Source organism: Aquarana catesbeiana, linkage group LG10, assembly GCF_042186555.1.
Source record: "Aquarana catesbeiana isolate 2022-GZ linkage group LG10, ASM4218655v1, whole genome shotgun sequence".
Lineage (NCBI taxonomy): Eukaryota > Metazoa > Chordata > Amphibia > Anura > Ranidae > Aquarana > Aquarana catesbeiana.
The window spans coordinates 8566652-8586651 of NC_133333.1; the positions used below are offsets into that span (position 1 = coordinate 8566652).

The 20000-nt window shown below is 46.1% G+C and overlaps 1 protein-coding gene across 1 annotated transcript in view; it reads left to right on the top strand.

The window, feature by feature from the left end:
• Positions 1–20000, top strand: part of LOC141110297 (uncharacterized) — a gene marked incomplete at its 5' end in the record, with an annotated part of 48865 nt that overhangs the window by 18189 nt on the left and 10676 nt on the right. Inside the window, 5 exon segments of the mRNA XM_073601592.1 lie at positions 6649–6688; positions 10840–10878; positions 14436–14477; positions 16116–16181; positions 18775–18843. Of these exon segments, the coding sequence (XP_073457693.1) occupies positions 6649–6688; positions 10840–10878; positions 14436–14477; positions 16116–16181; positions 18775–18843 (256 nt within the window).

Sequence of the window (20000 nt, forward strand, 5' to 3'; positions counted from 1 at the left end):
GTGAGCGAGAGTGTGAGGTATTATATACACACACTTATTATTATTATTGTTATTTTTTTACTTAAAGCAGAGCTAAAAATAAATATATATTTATATTATATGCATTTATTTTTTTAGTTGGCATTTTAGTAAAAAAAATAAAAAATGTATACAATATGTATGTATAAAAACTAACTAAAAATAAATTATATAAAATTGTATTTGTTTTTAGTTCTGCTTTAAAAAAAAAAAAAAAATTATATATATTTATTTTTTACTCCTTCGGCTGCTAGCATTAGTAAATAAATAGATTATTATTACGCAGCGCTTTACAATATAAAAAGGAGACAAAACAGTTATAATACAATAAAATACAAGAGGATTAAGAGGGCCCTGCTCAGAAGAGCTTACAATCTAATATTATATTAGATTTACTTGTATTTAATTTTTTCTTACTTTTCTTCAGCTGCTTCCTGGTTTCTGGCCTAGGCCAAAATGATGTCAGGAGTCTTCAGTGGGAGGAGGGGCTTTCTCAGCTAAGCACACCCACCTGCCTGCATGCCTGAGCTAAAGGCAAATGGGCTCCAGGAAGTAAATGCTACATGAAACATCTGCCCTTACTCAAGATGGCTGCAACCAAAAAGTTTTCAAAGTTTAAAAGTGATTTCTCAGGCAAAATAAATCATGGAGACATGGATGGATTTGGGGGGGGGGGGTCTTAGTTTACTTTAGGTGTTAAAAATAATTTAAGTAGCGTTTTCAGTTTGCGGTGCTCAGATACGTTTTAGTTCCACTTTCAGCATTCTTTGGTTCGTGTCCACATTGGGGAGATTCATCCCTCCGCTGTGACAAGACAAAGTGATGGCAGAGACAACATTTTAGAGTTGTCACCAGAACAAGATGCGAGGGGGAAACCTTTCAGTGGGCACACCTGTTTCATCTTGGGAAATTTACGCCGATTTCCTGTTGCATCTCTGGGAGAGGAAGTTAAGAGAAATTTCCCTAAAGGGAAATAAATAAAAACACTTAACTGGTTAAACCCTTTCCTACTTTATCCAAATCTAATAAATAAATATAATATTATTATTATAATTAATAATAATAATAATAATAATAATACACATGACCCTTTAAAGCAGAACTTTTCACCCCCCTTCGGTCGTACACATTTGTACCAGCTTTTTTCCAGGACTGAAATTACGCACTCCGATTCCACCGCACACTGTGAGCTTCTCACAGTTGCAGCCATTTGAAGCAGACAATGTTCTGTTAGCTTCTTCCCTGGTCACAGTGGTCAGGGAAAGTGACACCAGAAACACATCGCAGCTAGCGAGACTGGGAGGGTGATGGGGGCCGGTAGGGTGATGGGTGGGGACTGGGAAGATGTTATGTGGAGACTGGGAGGGCACTGGGTGGGGACTGGGAAGACGCTGGGTGGGGACTGGGAGGACGCTGGAGGCTGGGAAGATGCTGGGTGAGGACTGGGAAGATGCTGGGTGAGGACTGGGAAGATGCTGGGTGAGGACTGGGAAGATGCTGGGTGAGGACTGGGAAGATGCTGGGTGAGGACTGGGAAGATGCTGGGTGAGGACTGGGAAGATGCTGGGTGAGGACTGGGAAGATGCTGGGTGAGGACTGGGAAGACGCTGGGTGGGGACTGGGAAGACGCTGGGTGAGGGCTGGGAAGACGCTGGGTGAGGACTGGGAAGATGCTGGGTGAGGACTGGGAAGATGCTGGGTGAGGACTGGGAAGATGCTGGGTGAGGACTGGGAAGATGCTGGGTGAGGACTGGGAAGATGCTGGGTGAGGACTGGGAAGATGCTGGGTGAGGACTGGGAAGATGCTGGGTGAGGACTGGGAAGATGCTGGGTGAGGACTGGGAAGATGCTGGGTGAGGACTGGGAAGATGCTGGGTGAGGGCTGGGAAGATGCTGGGTGAGGGCTGGGAAGACGCTGGGTGAGGGCTGGGAAGACGCTGGGTGAGGGCTGGGAAGACGCTGGATGAGGACTGGGAAAACGCTGGAGGCGGGGAGGATGCTGGGTGAGGACTGGGAAGATGCTGGGTGGGGACTGGGAAGGCGCTGAGTGAGGACTGGGAAGTCACTGGAAGCTGGGAGGGCGTTGGGTGGTAACTGGGAAGACACTGGGTGGGGACTGGGAGGACGCTGGAGGCTTGGAGAGGGCTGGGTGGGGACTGGGAAGATGCTGGGTGGGGACTGGGAAGGCGATGAGTGGGGACTGGGAAGGCACTGGAAGCTGGGAGGGCGCTGAGTGTTGACTGGGAAGACACTGGGTGGGGACTGGGAGGATGCTGGAGGCTTGGATAAAGCTGGGTGGGGACTGCGAAGACGCTGGAGGCTTTGATAAGGCTGGGTGGGGACTGGGAAGATGCTGGGTGGGGACTGGGAGGGCACTGGGGACAACTCAGTGTTGCCAACCAACCATCAGTATTTTTACTGGCAGCCATTAAAAATAGGCACTTTTTTCCTGCCAGTAAATGGCAGCAACAGGAAAAGGTTGCCAGTAAGAAATATGGCTGAGCTGGCCGTGACTATCTGGTATGTGTCTTCCCGCCTGGTGTGTTTGGTGGGGCGTGTCTGGCAGCAGAGGCGATGTCATGGTGCAAGGGAACTGATATATGGAAAAATGCAGCGCATGTACAATAAAAGTAACTATATGTGATTATAATGGTGAGATGGTGCTAAAATAATTAGCCAGAGGTGAGTTTAAACAAAACGTCCATAAATGGGTGTGAATGTCCAACTGCACAGGAGGTGTAGGTACTCCAAGGGGTGGTGGTAATCTGATGGTTGTCAGAAGTCACCTTGCATCTTAAAACGACTTCCCAGCAGGATGAGCCAATAAGAAGAAATGCAAAAAAAGACTCTTACCAGATCCCGTGGATTCCCGTGTCAGCGACAGGGAATCGCATGCGCAGTTTGTCACCAATGACATAGAATGGAAGGTCTGGAATCGCCAATCCTTTGGGTTGTGGTCTGCATAGATCTCCGAAGGCAACCAGATGGGTCCTCACACCGAACAGCCAAAGCGTGGATCAGGAGTTTCCAAAAGGACACCAAAGGGGCGGTTGGAGGTGCTGGGCCTCATGCAGTGAATGTAAAGACAAAAAGGATATGCCATCAGATACAGCTGACACAGACCATCAGATGCGGGCCAATCTTCTGACAGAACACTGACGTGTATTTGAGTGACACACAGAAGGATATAAGCCAATGTGAACTTGGTTAAGAGTCCACTTTTAACCAAAGTGAAGTTTTCCTAGAAGGATCTATGAAATATTTTTATACTGGACTCTTAACCAAGTTCACATTGGCTTATATCCTTCTGTGTGTCACTCAAATACACGTCAGTGTTCTGTCAGAAGATTGGCCCGCATCTGATGGTCTGTGTCAGCTGTATCTGATGGCATATCCTTTTTGTCTTTACATTCACTACATGAGGCCCAGCACCTCCAACCGCCCCTTTGGTGTCCTTTTGGAAACTCCTGATCCACGCTTTGGCTGTTCGGTGTGAGGACCCATCTGGTTGCCTTCGGAGATCTATGCAGACCACAACCCAAAGGATTGGCGATTCCAGACCTTCCATTCTATGTCATTGGTGACAAACTGCGCATGCGATTCCCTGTCGCTGACACGGGAATCCACGGGATCTGGTAAGAGTCTTTTTTGCATTTCTTCTTATTGGCTCATCCTGCTGGGAAGTCGTTTTAAGATGCAAGGTGACTTCTAACAACCATCAGATTACCACCACCCCTTGGAGTACCTACACCTCCTGTGCAGTTGGACATTCACACCCATTTATGGACGTTTTGTTTAAACTCACCTCTGGCTAATTACTTTAGCACCATCTCACCATTATAATCACATATATTTACTTTTATTGTACATGCGCTGCATTTTTCCATATATAAGTTCACTGTTTTTGTCAGACTGTATGCAGCAGCTTCCATTTATCCTATTAGTTAGCGCGGTGTTTCACATCTATTTTTGCAAGGGAACTGAGCCAAGCTTCTGGAACCTCATGTGCAGGTCTTCAAGAAGGGAGCAAGGCAAGCCGGGAGCGGGACTGTCAGTGCTGATTGGAGTGAAGAGGCCACCCGCCCTGGAGAGAGACTGTCAGTGAGTCAGACTCAGAAGGGGACGTGTCGTGTTGGTGACCTGTGCTGCTGCACACTGCTGTCAGTGTCATTGCGAGAGTCAGTTTTTATGTATGTGTGCCGCCCATTCTAATTTCTTGCCCCTGAACTACTTACTTACTATATCAAAAATAAAATATGTTTTCTCATCTACCTTAAAGCACATTGCTAATCACATATTGTACTTGTTTGTAGCCTTAATACTGAAATTTGCACGTAAAACTGCAATTTTGTAACTTTCAGAAATGACAGTAAATTTTGGGTGTTGTGTCAGTAAATTTCAATCTGGTAGGTTGGCAAAACTGGCTGGGAACCAAGAGGATGCTAGAGACTGGGAAGACGCTGGGAGAAGAAGATTGGGAAGATGCTTGGTGGGGACTGGGAAGACGCTGGGAGACGATTGGGAAGATGTTTGGTGGGGACTGGGAAGACGCTGAAGGCTGGGAGGATGCTGGGTAGGGACTGGGAGGAAGCTGGCAGTTCAGAGGATGCTGGAGACAGGGAGGATGCTGTGGGGGTGGGAGACTGCGAAGGCGCAGGGGGGAGACTGGGAAGAATCTGGGGGAAGCCTGGGAAGAAGCTGGGGGAAGCCTGAGAAGAAGCTAAAGGCTGGGAGGGCGCTGGAGGCTGGGAGGAAGCTGGGTGGAGACTAGGAATACACTGGGGGGGAGACTGGGAAGATGCTGGGGGGGGTGAGAAGAAGCTAAAGGCTGGGAGGTAGCTGGGGGGAGACTGGGAAGAAGCTGGGGGGAGACTGGGAAGAAGCTAAAGGCTGGGAGGTAGCTGGGGGGAGACTGGGAAGAAGCTAAAGGCTGGGAGGGTGCTGAAGGCTGGGAGGAAACTGGGTGGAGACTGGGAATATGCTGGGGGGGGGACTGGGAAGAAGCTAAAGGCTGGGAGGTAGCTGGCGGGAGACTGGGAAGAAGCTGGCGGGAGACTGGGAAGAAGCTGGCGGGAGACTGGGAAGAAGCTGGCGGGAGACTGGGAAGAAGCTGGCGGGAGACTGGGAAGAAGCTGGCGAGAGACTGGGAAGAAGCTGGCGAGAGACTGGGAAGAAGCTGGCGAGAGACTGGGAAGAAGCTGGCGAGAGACTGGGAAGAAGCTGGCGAGAGACTGGGAAGAAGCTGGCGAGAGACTGGGAAGAAGCTGGCGAGAGACTGGGAAGAAGCTGGCGAGAGACTGGGAAGAAGCTGGCGAGAGACTGGGAAGAAGCTGGCGAGAGACTGGGAAGAAGCTGGCGAGAGACTGGGAAGAAGCTGGGGGGAGATTGGGAAGAAGCTGGGGGGAGATTGGGAAGAAGCTGGGGGGAGATTGGGAAGAAGCTGGGAGGAGATTGGGAAGAAGCTGGCGGGAGACTGGGAAGAAGCTGGCGGGAGACTGGGAAGAAGCTGGCGGGAGACTGGGAAGAAGCTGGCGGGAGACTGGGAAGAAGCTGGCGGGAGACTGGGAAGAAGCTGGCGGGAGACTGGGAAGAAGCTGGCGGGAGACTGGGAAGAAGCTGGCGGGAGACTGGGAAGAAGCTGGCGGGAGACTGGGAAGAAGCTGGCGAGAGACTGGGAAGAAGCTGGCGAGAGACTGGGAAGAAGCTGGCGAGAGACTGGGAAGAAGCTGGCGAGAGACTGGGAAGAAGCTGGCGAGAGACTGGGAAGAAGCTGGCGAGAGACTGGGAAGAAGCTGGCGAGAGACTGGGAAGAAGCTGGCGAGAGACTGGGAAGAAGCTGGCGAGAGACTGGGAAGAAGCTGGGTCGAGATTGGGAAGAAGCTGGGGGGAGATTGGGAAGAAGCTGGGAGGAGATTGGGAAGAAGCTGGGAGGAGATTGGGAAGAAGCTGGGGGGGGGGGGGAGACTGGGAAGAAGCTGGGGGGGGAAGACTGGGAAGAAGCTGGGGGGGGAGAGACTGGGAAGAAGCTGGGGGGGAGAGACTGGGAAGAAGCTGGGGGGGGAGAGACTGGGAAGAAGCTGGGGGGGGAGAGACTGGGAAGAAGCTGGGGGGGGAGAGACTGGGAAGAAGCTGGGGGGGGAGAGACTGGGAAGAAGCTGGGGGGGGAAATCGGGAAGAAGCTGGGGGGGGGGGGGACTGGGAAGAAGCTGGGGGGGGAGACTGGGAAGAAGCTGGGGGGGGAGACTGGGAAGAAGCTGGGGGGGGAGACTGGGAAGAAGCTGGGGGGGGGGGGAGACTGGGAAGAAGCTGGGCGGGGGGACTGGGAAGAAGCTGGGGGGGGGGAGAAGAAGCTGGGGGGAGACTGGGAAGATGCTAAAGGCTGGGAGGGCGCTGGGTATTGACCAGGAGGAAGCTCGAGACTGGGAAGACACTGGGTTGGGACTGGGAAGACGCTGGGTGGGGACTGGGAAGATGCTGTGAACAGATAAGCCACAGGAGTGATTGACCCAGGCTGATATGGAGGAAGTGGGGAAACATTGCAGAAGTCACAGTTCCTGGTTTCAATTTGATTTGATTTATGAGAAAAAGTTGTTGAAATACTTTTCATTATTTGTAACTTTTTTTTCCCAGATTCTGGTACTTCTCAGTCTTGTCCTGCCGGTGACACCAGGTAAGCAGTCTGCTGGGTATAGGCCGTATATAGACATTGTACTATCCTAGGCACATCTAAACCATGGCACTCAACTGTACAAGCTCCGCCCCTTGGGGGTTATTTATGTTTCAAGGTCTCTGGCCTGGTCCAGTCTAATGAGAACTTTCCCAGCCAGAGATAGCCGACATCCTTCAATATGCAGTGGGTTTTGAGGCATAGTGGGTGAAAAGATGGTGAAAGTCATTAGGCGCCAGATACTTCTTGGATGTAAAAGAGGTTTTATTTCTCTTAACAGTCCTTTTTGTATTTTTTGGGGGAAAGAGGGTTAGGACCGGGACACCCTTAACTAGTTGTAAATTCAATTGGCAGACTCTGAGACTTTAACAGGAAAACAGTTGTACAGGGAAAGGCCCCAGCAAGGCGCCACATCTGCACGTGTAGGATTGCTGTCTCCTATGGTAACAGTCTTTAACAGTTCCTAACACAAATCGTAACAGTCCTCTCAGCTTCACTACAACTTCTCCTTGTAGTTCTTCAGCCCCTTGAGCTCCTGGTCTCTCACTGGACCCTCAGATTCACTGACAGACCACCAGGCAAGAGAGGAGAGATGGCTTTAGGATTCTTAAGCTATAAAGAGAGTCTTCTGACTCCTCAGCACTCCCTTCTCCTACAGCTCTATTGCTTAACTTAGCATCAAATAATCAGTGGTGGTCAGAATAGGTAAATTAAAAATAAAATTTTTAAAAAAAGTTTATTTTAGATTTGAGGGCCCGAGGCGTCAGACCACAAGTGCCAAAACAGTAAATAAAGACCTGGGCATAGGATAGTCAAAGTAGGTTCACCAATGGTCTGGCCACTCCTTAATACCCAACTCCAGCACCCCCACTTAGAGGTCCGTCTTCCTCCTTGAGGACCTCCTGGTATTTTATTTAATTTTTTTTAAATACATATTTACCCCTTTACGACAGCCTACCATATTTATGTGGCAGCATGGAGGGGCAGATCTTAATACCTAATGGCCTTATATATGCGTCGCTATGTTGCTCTGGAGGTGTACTCAATCAGTGACCCCTAGAACTGTGGTCAAGCCATCGCTGACTGCTCACATTTGACTATTGAAGATCGGGAAATCGTAGGATGGACTACCGATGATGTCGGTCAGCCCATCTAAACGGCTGGTTCCAGCCATTGTAAAGGGGAAACTTGCCATTTCCTGGATATCTTCAGACCAGTTAGGGAGGTCCTCCTCTTACTCTTTGAATCTGCATTGGCTGATCCTCATTAGGTGCATAGCGCCACCCCACCACGTATCATTAAACTAACTGCAGGACTCTGTGGGGGGGGGGGGGATGCGTCATAAGAGGTCCATGATGCCCTGCACTCACTCTATATCCTCAGTCTTCTGAGTTGAAGGACACTGGATGTTAATAAACCTAGAAGAACATGGACCTGTTGTGGCAGAAAAGAAATAAAGCAGGGGACTGAGGGTGAACATTGTAGCAAAAGCTGCATTTTTTTTTCATTACTTGCTAGGGAACCATACAAAAAAAATGGGAGCCGAGCTTTTAGCAGTTATCCGGTCATTGGGATCCCATCAGTTCATAAATATCAGTAGAATGCCGGTATACATGATAGTACATATTGACACCCAGCCACAGCCCATCCTCCCACTCCTGGCTTCATAGATAACAGTAAGAATACTCCGACAGCCATTTAACCCTTTTTCGCTGACAGAACTATTTTTTTTTATTTCTTGCACATGTTTAAAAACAAAATTTTAGGACTGAAGATTAGTTGAATAGCCCAAAAGATATATATTTTCTGAAAGCAGATACCAAAGAGCAGGGGTATTGAATTCAAATTCATGGAGGTCCGGTCAGTAAAGTTTTCTTCCTGGGCTGGATGGCTTACAGCCAGGAGTTCTCTAAGAACTTAGCCATGTTATAGCCCGGCCATTATTTCTAATTTTTAAGGACAACATACTGACTGGAAAAGTTGCAGCAGATTGGCCAAAGCAAAGTGGTGTCAATATTAAAAAAATAAATAAATAATTAAAAAAAAGGGCACAAACCAGTCAGCCTAACATTATTGATATAAAAATAATGGAGAGAGAAAGGCCTGTGGACATAGTTTATCTAGATTTCACTAGGGCATTGGATACAGTACATCTATAAGTGAGAATAAACAGCCCAAGCATTATATATTTTCTGAAAGCAGAAACCCAGGAGCAGAGTTATTGAATTCAAATTCATGGAGGTCCGGTCAAGAAAAATTTTCTTCCTGGATTGGATGGCTTTCACCCAAGAGTTCTCCAAGAACTTAGCCAAGTCTCACGTTTGTGCTATGACCAACATTCTTCACATCACAGCCCCTCCCCACCCACTTACACTACAGTTTCCCCTTTACATCAGCGTCAGCAGCTCCCCCTCCTTTTATACCACAGCGCTCCCTTTTACATCGCAGAGCAGAAAAATATAAAAGATGAGGTTGCACTGAGTAAAAATAGATACCAAACATATCGAACCTTAAAAATTGTGTGCGCCCGTGAAATGGTAACAAACTTCGGTACTCTTTATTTTCCTTAGGTGATGCTTATAAAAGCCCCCACAGAACATCAGTTTAGAGTGAACTGTGAATGGGCCTAGAATGAATGCACTCTCTCCAGCACATACATCAATATGTAACATGTTTATCTCAAATCAACGCTTTCATGCGTAGGCATCCCCGACTTGTCCATCCCCATTCATACAAGCGTGTATGGGGGGGGGGGCTGAAAAAATGTTTTGGGGTGTTTTTGAAGTACTCGGATGTAACTTTAATTTTCAGGAGAATTTTCATTCAGAGGAGGACAGCATTTCTGTTGGGTGTCCACGATGCAAGGCGGGGACCCTAATGGGCAAACTGATCCAAGGAGGGACCCTAATGGTCACCCTGATGCAAGGGAGGACCATGATGGGCAACCTGATGCACAAAGAGGGGACACCAATGGGCACCCTGATGCAAAAAAGAGGGGACACCAATGGGCACCCTGATGCAAAAAAGAGGGGACACCAATGGGCACCCTGATGCAAAAAAGAGGGGACACCAATGGGCACCCTGATGCAAAAAAGAGGGGACACCAATGGGCACCCTGATGCAAAAAAGAGGGGACACCAATGGGCACCCTGATGCAAAAAAGAGGGGACACCAATGGGCACCCTGATGCAAAAAAGAGGGGACACCAATGGGCACCCTGATGCAAAAAAGAGGGGACACCAATGGGCACCCTGATGCAAAAAAGAGGGGACACCAATGGGCACCCTGATGCAAAAAAGAGGGGACACCAATGGGCACCCTGATGCAAAAAAGAGGGGACACCAATGGGCACCCTGATGCAAAAAAGAGGGGACACCAATGGGCACCCTGATGCAAAAAAGAGGGGACACCAATGGGCACCCTGATGCAAAAAAGAGGGGACACCAATGGGCACCCTGATGCAAAAAAGAGGGGACACCAATGGGCACCCTGATGCAAAGAGGGGACACCAATGGGCACCCTGATGCAAAGAGGGGACACCAATGGGCACCCTGATGCAAAGAGGGGACACCAATGGGCACCCTGATGCAAAGAGGGGACACCAATGGGCACCCTGATGCAAAGAGGGGACACCAATGGGCACCCTGATGCAAAGAGGGGATACCAATGGGCACCCTGATGCAAAGAGGGGGACCCTAATGGTAGCTGTATGTGAAGCTGTAAGCCCATCTAACTTTGCTGGTGTAGAGCTTGGGAGTAATCAAAGAGCACAGCATGATTGTTGTTTGATACAAGCATATGCCTAGGGAACCAATGATCGGAAGACTGTAACACAAGTATTTGTAGACCTTTAGAAATGTGGATCTGACTTTCCAGTAAGTGCTGAATCTGATGGGTATCTGATTGTAAATCAAAAGAGCAGCTGTTGGAAAACTTGAACCATTGGGAAACCTAACTGCTGGGTAAGACGTATTTTTCGGGCGCTTTTAGGAAGATTAATGATGAATGTAACAATGATCTCTTAATTTCTCTGTAACTTTCCATCTGCAGAGAATGAGGTTTTGGAGATGCTGTCTTGACACTTCAGACCGATGGTCTGCAAATGATGATCCCTACAGCTCAGTAAATATTGTGTTTTTGCTATCTCTCTGCAGATTCATCAACTGCCTCCCCTTCTGCAACCACCGAACCAGGTAAGACAACAACACAAACCAATTCTAAAAACTTAATGAATGTGATTAAGAGAATCATGAAACGTCTATTCCAATGTATGTATGTATGTATGTATGTATGTATGTATGTATGTATGTATGTATATATATATATATATATATATATATATATATATATATATATATATACATACATACATACATGTTTTATATGTCTATCATATATCAGCTTCTACGCTTATAAGCCTTAAAAACAATATTCAGTAGATATCAAAGCTTGCTCCTCTCTTACTGTGGCTAGACTGCAAGAGTTAACAGAGAAGTTTGCGCCTGCTTCCCGGAATACATTCAGAATATATAACATCATAACACGAATTAATTAAAAGAAGCTACAAGTGCTGCAAAGTGCTGCAAGAATAAAAGTTACTTCCTCAAATGTGCACCAGCTAAAAGCCAAAACTTTGCACTATATGTATTTTTATACTTGTGGTTTGTATGCGTCAGTCTTGTTGACGTATCTCAGTCTTTAATAGAATTGTATAAAAGTCTTGAGAAAAAGACCATAATTGTATAAAAGTCTTAAGAAGCTTGCACCCAAGAGTTCTCAAAGAACTTAGCCACGTTATAGCCAGGCCCAGGCCCTTATTTCTAACAACATACTGACTGGAATAGTAGCAGCAAATTGGCAAAAAGGAAACGTGGTGCCAATATTAAAAAAAAAGGGCCCAAAATATAGTATATACCCAGGAAATACAGACCAGTCAGCCTAACATCAATAGTATGTAAATGATAAGAGGGCATGATACGGGACCCTATCCAAGAATTTTCTGATGAAAATTGTATCATTAGTAGTAACCAACTTAGATTTATGAAGAACTGTTCTTGCCAGACCAACCTGTTAACATTTAATGCGGAGGTGAGCTGTAATTTGGATGGCGGAAGGCCTGCAGACAAAGTGAAATCTAAATTTCACTAAGGCATTTGATATTGTACCCCATAAATGATTCATTCACAAATTAAGATTTTTTTTGCATTGATGAGATCAGATGTACCCGGATAGAAAACTGGTAGTGGGAGTGCATCCAGAGGGTAGCAAATAATGGCATATTCTATGAACAGTCTGGAGTTGTAAGTGGGGTACACCGGAGCTCTGTCCTGGGACCATTTCTGGTTAACTTCATAAATGATATAGAAGTCGGATTAAATAGTTCAATCTTGGTGTTTGCTGAGGATACAAAAGCTAACCTGGACGATAACTACAACAGGATATAGCGACTTTACAGGAAAACCTCAATAAGATAGAGTGGTGGGCAGCTACATGACAGACAAGGTTTAATATTGAAAAATGTAAAGTACTGCACTTGGAAGCTAAAAGTATGAATGCAAGTTACTCGCTAGGGGAAAAATAAATAAATATTAAAAAAAATAAATAATTGAGGGTGGCAAAGGATCGGGGATTTAGCAATAGCATGCAATGCCAAAAAAAAAAAAAAGGTATTTAATCAAGAGATAAAACTATAATTCTACCACTTTACAAGAGTCTGGCTTGGCCAAATCTTGAGTTTTGGTCTCCAGTACTCAGGAAGGATGTGCTGGAACTGGAGACAGTCCAAAGAAGGGCAACAAAGCTAATAGGAGGACCTCAGTTATGAAGAATGAGTACAAGCATTAAACTTATTCTTCCTGCAGGAGAAAGGGGATAGGATAGATTATATATATATATATATATATATACACACACACACACACATACATATACTACGATTTATGAATGATTTGTCGAAATTTGACATGTAATTTCTTTGCAACTAATCCTCTGAAGAAGACCCTAACTGTACAGGTCAAAACGCGTCAGTTTTTTAATAACTGACATTCTGATATGTAATGCCATGTAAAATTCTGCGTTTGCATTTTTATGTATTTGGAATGGTTCTTACTCCCTTACCAGAGCTCACATTTTAACTGCCATGGTATTATCTTAAATAAAGAATTTATTTTTCTATACTAAAAATTTTTTTTTTTTTTTTTTAGCAGAAAGAAAAGTAAACAAACCCTGGGGGGAATTTTTCCCTTTAGAATATAAATTATATATATATATATATATATATATATATATATATATATCTCATTTGTAGAATGGCATCTCTAGCATTGAGAGGAAATCATTTAATCTAAGGTCTCTAAAAGAGACACATGGCCTCATAATGGAGTCAGATGAAAGTGGTCCAATCTTAAACTGCGTAAAAGAGTTCTTTACTGTTAGAGCGGTAAGGATGTGGTGCTCCCTTCCACAGTTGGTGGTGTCAGTGGGAAGTATAGATACATTCAAAAAAAACGTTTAGATGTGTTTCTTAGTGAACACAACATACACGGATATGGAAATTATAAGTCACAATGGGGTTAATTTACTAAAATTGGAGAGTGAAAAATCTGATGCAGCTGTGCATGGCAGCCAATCAGCTTCTAACAAAAGCGGACCTTCACCCTCCCGATGACGATCCCGCCTCTCCACCCCTCCTCTGCTGGAATAGGACATTTTTTTTTTTTTTTTAAATGTTAAGTCCGCCCCCCCTTCCCATGCACGTCAGTCGCCTTAGGTGAATGACACGCACACTGCCTGCTGTGCCTCCCAGGAATTGTTCCTCACATATCCCAGGAAGCACAGGCTTTCATTGACGAACAGGAGTAGGGGGTGGGCCTATCAGTGCTTCGAGAGGCCCACCCACTGAACCTGGAAGAGCAGGCGGAGCCTCTCGATGACATCAGAGAAAACATGGCGGCGCGGGACGGAGCTGTGGCTGGGCATGAGATAATCTCAGCAGGTCAATGCTGGATCCACTGGATGGGTGAGTATCTGAAAAGTCCAGATACCACCATCGGGTAAGAAGGGGAAAAAAAAAAAAATATATGGGGACGTCGGCCGCAGTTCCTCTTTAAGTTTGTTCAGTTAAGCTTTGACAAAAGAAACCTGGAAGCTGATTGGTTTCTTTTGTCAAAGCAAAAGAAAAGTTGGGTTGATTTTTGTAAAATCAACCCAACAGGTTGAACTGGATAGACCAGTGTCTTCATTTAGCCTTACCAACTATGTAACTTACTGTTGTGCCTCCGGTACAGGATGAGAACACTTCCAAATAGGATACAAATTCTGTATACACATACACACCATCAGGTTGGAAAAATCAGGTTGGCAAATTCTCAGTGGAGCATTTGTGCTTAAAGCAAACTTTTAGTGACAAATCACTACTCCCTGGCCCAAGCATAGGAGAGCGGGCACTACAAGGTGGTGATAATCGTTTCCTTTTTTACCAGCTGGTCCTCCAAAGCCCGCTCAGCTTCCTATACAAGTGCCGACTTGGTGAAAATAGGCCCCACTCCTATGGAAAGGACTGGTCCTCATTCCAGGTTGTGGAGGACCAGACATTGTGTGTGCATGTAGAGGTGGGGCCATGCCTGTACATTGCTTTTGATATAGTCAATATAGGAACATTGCCTCTTCCCCACCAGGTCTCACAGTATTACTCCTCATGGACATGTTGCTAAGGATACAAGTGATTATTTTGTATTTCTATTTTCTGCAGCATCTCCTGAAGTCGTCACCACTTCCGCTAGCAATGAACCAGGTAAGACAACACAGGGATGATAAATGGAGGCAGATTGGCAATAGATGTAGAAAAAAAAAAAAAGAAAAAACCTGTTTGATCTATGTTAGCTTAAAAACAGCAATTGCTAATGTAGATAAAAATAAAATGTATAACATGTGTCCTTTTCTATCACGAATGAGTCAAAAGTAGTTACAATGTATCGACAATACCATTGCTACAGCTTAACTGTTGTTGACAATACAGACACTATTCCTGCAAAAGGTCAGTTTACATTAGGAGAAGCACTCCAGTGATATGGAAAAAAAGTCCCTGCTGTCATTTTGACAGCCAGGAATGCAGCAGTGAGCTTTAGGAAAGGAGGACCACAAACGCCCAAAATATTCAGATTGAGGTTTTTTTCAGGGCGTATGCAGTATGATTATGACCCAAAAAACGATCTAGAACCCTAATGCCGCGTACACACGATCGGAAATGCCGCCAGCAAAACTCCGATGAGAGATCTTTGTCGGAAACCGTCGACCGCGTGTATGCTCCATCGGTCAGCAAAAGATTGAGAGCATGTTCTCTATTTTTCGGTCGGGAAAAGTTCCTATCCGAAAATGCGATTGTCTGTATGCAATTGGGATGCGCAAAAGAAATCACGCATGCTCTGAAACAATTCGACGCATGCTTGGAAGCACTGAACTTCATTTGCTCAGCTCGTCGTAGCGTTGTACGTCACCCCGTTCTTGACGGTTGAAAGTTCAGAGAACTTGTGACCGTGTGTATGCAAGGCAAGCTTGAGCGGAATTCCATCGGAAAAACCATCCAAGATTTTTCTGAGGGAAATTCCGATCGTGTGTACGCGGCATAAGGAAAAAAAAGAAAATCCTGGAGGGGAGGGGGTTCTTCAGTCCTCATACTCAAAGGCCTCATGCACATGGATGTATGAGACCATATACAATGTAAATACAGTCACATTTTTGAGCCTGGGAAGCCGCGGCCCTGATCACAGCTGCCCATAGAATACATGGTTGCGCGCGGTTGAACTCGCGGTACTTGTGTAAACCTGTGTATAACATAATGGGTACATTTTCTCCTTGCTGCTGACAGAACAGCACCCAAAAAAAAAAAAAAAGACACAGGAGGATGCCCAGGCCTTTACGACTCCAGTGCTTTCAAGCGGCTGCCAGCCAGGATGCTCCAGGGGAGTTTTGGACCCCCATATCCCTCCCATTATCTACACCTCTGGTCAAGTTGTCACTTCTGCCTTTTTTGACCATTGCCAAAGTGATGGGCAATCCAAACTTTTACAGGTGTCGCCTGCACAGGGAGGCGATGGGGAATCCTCCCATTAGCACACTTGTTCTGGTGGCGACAACAAAGAGGAACTTTTCCTCACTTCCTGCTTTGACTTTTGGACAGGAAGTGAAGGGAAATATTCCCAATATGACCCAGACAGAGGCGATCCTTTGGCTTTATACTTTGGGTTACCGACCAGGAACGAGGATATCTTATCATAAAAAAAAAAAAAAAGCCGCCTCTGTGAGAAGCCCCTGATTGGACCTGGCAACCTCTCACTCACTGCATGCTAGTTTAAACAGCCGTTTTAGTGATGCAACCATTTTATTATTTCCCGCTAACATCTCTGTATATTTTATTTCTCTCCTTTGTCAGAGGTGGACCAGGCTACAGAAGAGGGGGTGCATGCCTCTACCACGGCTGGGCGGGAGATCGGGATTGGTGAGTTGATTGGAAGCTTCTGGGACACTTTATGGTCTAGAACAGTGATCTTCAAAACTATGGCCCGGGGGGCCAGATGTAGCCCTTTACTTGCTTTTATCCTCCCCTTGGGGCACTATTCCATCCACTGACACCAAAAGTTGGGCATGTGTCCTCCCACTGACACCAACAATCGGGGGATATGTCCTTCCAATGACACCAACAATTGGGGCATATGTCCTTCCAATGACACCAACAATTGGGGGCATATGTCCTTCCAATGACACCAACAAATCGGGGCATATGTCCTTCCAATGACACCAACAAATCGGGGCATATGTCCTTCCAATGACATCAACAATTGGGGCATATGTCCTTCCAATGACACCAACAAATCGGGGCATATGTCCTTCCAATGACATCAACAATTGGGGCATATGTCCTTCCAATGACACCAACAAATCGGGGCATATGTCCTTCCAATGACACCAACAATTGGGGCATATGTCTTTCCAATGACACAAAAAAAAAAAATCGGGGCATATGTCCTTCCAATGACACCAACAATTGGGGCATATGTCCTTCCAATGACACCAACAAATCGGGGCATATGTCCTTCCAATGACACCAACAAATCGGGGCATATGTCCTTCCAATGACACCAACAAATCGGGGCATATGTCCTTCCAATGACACCAACAAATCGGGGCATATGTCCTTCCAATGACACCAACAAATCGGGGCATATGTCCTTCCAATGACACCAACAAATCGGGGCATATGTCCTTCCAATGACACCAACAAATCGGGGCATATGTCCTTCCAATGACACCAACAAATCGGGGCATATGTCCTTCCAATGACACCAACAAATCGGGGCATATCTCCTTCCAATGACACCAACAAATCGGGGCATATGTCCTTCCAATGACACCAACAAATCGGGGCATATGTCCTTCCAATGACACCAACAATTGGGGCATATGTCCTTCCAATGACACCAACAATTGGGGCATATGTCCTTCCAATGACACCAACAAATCGGGGCATATGTCCTTCCAATGACACCAACAATTGGGGCATATGTCCTTCCAATGACACCAACAAATCGGGGCATATGTCCTTCCAATGACACCAACAATGGGGCACTATTCCTCCCAATCACACCAACAATTGGGCATTTGTCCTTTTGCTGACGTTAATGAAGGAGCTCAATTCCTCCTAACACCACCAGCGATGGGGCACAGTTCCTCCCACTGACACCAGGACAATTTCTACTCCCACTGGCCTTAGTCCGACCCCTTCAAAGTCTGAGGGACATTATACTGGCCCTTTGTTTAGACAGTTTGGAGACCCCTTTTCTAGAATAACCTGCACAAAACTGCCCATCCATGTCTGGCAGTGTTGAGATCTCCTCACAAGAATACCACGTTGTGCTCTCCCACGGCTACCATTACAAAGCCAAAACGATGGACATCCCCCTCCCCCAAAGGGATTCTCCATAGTGCTAAATAATGAGGGAACTGTATCTAAAAGAGCACCTGGGATTTGCCCATGCAGAACAAAACAGGTTCACTTTAATGCTCTTCCTCCTTCACACGCCACTCCTATACCTCCCAACATTTTGAGATGGGAATGAGGAACACCTACTAACAAATGTATGTAGGCACAGGACACGCCCCCTGCCATGCCCCCTTAAAGGAGAATTAACCAAAAAAAAAAAAAAAAGGTTAATTAAATCCACAAGGACTTTTTTTTACCACTACTATTCCTTTATATTGGTTTTTAAAATGTACAAATGCAGCAATTGAGAATTTGGATGAAAGGTTTAGCGCTGGGAAACACTTTTTGAAAGATAAAAAGTGCATTTTATATACAACTATATGGATCAGACCAAAATGAGGGACAAATGAGGAGGGACAGAGGGACATTGCTCCAAATCAGGGACAGTCCCTCCAAATCAGGGACAACTGGGAGCTATGGCCACTCCCCCTTATTGGTTTTGGGCGGAGCCCACTCTTCGCTCGTTCTCCTTTTCGCTTGGCCAGTGATAATGAAAAGGATGAATTCACGGAAGTCATCGCTTACACAAGGCTATAGGCTCCCTGCAATTAGTCTGGTCTAGTTTGTTTGCCCCAATTTCACCTATTATGTCTTGAACTGAACAGCATGAGGTTATCTTTTTCTGTAGTATGCTGACATCTAGTGGAGGTTTTGCACCACTGCAACTCGTTTACAATGTCATTTTTGTATCTTCTTCTGTCCTCCCCTCCTGTTTAGTGCTAGTAAGTTAAGTCCTAGCTAGACCCTCCCCACTTCTTCCATGTCCCCTCAGTTAGCATTTAGATAGATACAGAGACGGGGTTTAGGGAAGGCATGGCCTTCTTACTCTTCAAAAGACCGGAAAAACTTCTGTGTCTTATTGAAGAGTTAAGCTGCCTGTGGCCAACTGAACGTCTCCTGGGGGGGGGGGGGGGGGTGGAGTCTCGTGGCCAACAGACTATCTCCTGGGGGGAATTGCCAACCGAACGTCTCCTGGGGGCTAGAACAGCTAAATATGAGGGTTGTGTCATTTATATAATAAAGGGACTTGGACTCTTTCTTGTCTTTATAGATGATCTCACTACAGCAGCGAAGCACGAGGAGGTCCTGAATGCAACCAAGGCCAACAATGCAACAATCGGTGAGACAAATTGGGCGACTGTATTATTTTATATATAATTTGGCATCTACACTCACCGGCCACTTTATTAGGTACACCTGTATACCCGCATTTAGGCACGTAGGCGTGGTGAAGACGACTTGCTGAAGTTCAAACCGAGCATCAGAATGGGGAAGAAAGGGGATTGACGTGACTTTGAACGTGGCATGGTTGTTGGTGGCAGACGGGCTGGTCTGAGTATTTCTGGGATTTTCACACACAACCTTCTCTCGGGGTTTACAGAAAATGGTGGGAAAAAGAGAAAATATCCAGTGAGCGGCAGTTGTGTGGAGGGAAATGCCCCGTTGAGGTCAGAGGAGAATGGGCAGACTGGTTCCAGATGATAGAAAGGCGACAGTAACTCTAATAACCCCTCGTTACACCCAAGGTATGCAGAATACCATCTCTGAACACACAACACATCCAACTTTGAAGCAGATGGGCTACAGCAGGAGAAGACCACACCGGGGACCACTCCTGTCAGCTAAGAACAGGAAACTGAGGCTACAACTGGCACAGGATCACCAAAATTGGACAATAGAAGATTGGAAAAACGTTGCCTGGTCTGATGAGTCTGGATTTCAGCTGCAACATTCAGATGGTGGGGTCAGAATCTGGCACATGGATCCATCCTGTCTTGTATTACTGGTTAGCCTGTGGGTGCGTCCGCCTTCTATAATCACTTAATAATTTCCAGGGTTGTAAAGGGGCAGCCGCCCCCCCCCCCATCTGCAATCACGGTTTCAAAGTACAAAAAGTTAAAACTCCTTTTTGCAGGGGATGCCTGTAAATTGGTCTCCTGCTCTGTGCCAACTTCTGGGAATAGCAGTGAGCGGATGGCTGCCCTGGGCACTGTGGTATCGTGAGGTGGGGAGGCACCACAAGGAGATTGGTGGGGAGGGGGGGATTTTTGTTGAGAGGGGGAGATTGGGGGATGGCAAGGGGGAGGGATTGCTCTAGGAGGACAAATTTGGGGAGGGTTATTTGGGTGGGGGAGAGATTTGTGCTAGGATGCTTAGGGGGGAGATTTGGGGGGGGGGTGTTTGTTCTATAAAAGTAATATGGTAGAGGGGAATTATTTTTTGTGGGGGTATTTGTGCTAGGTGGGGGACATGGATAGTGGGATTTGTGCTAGGATG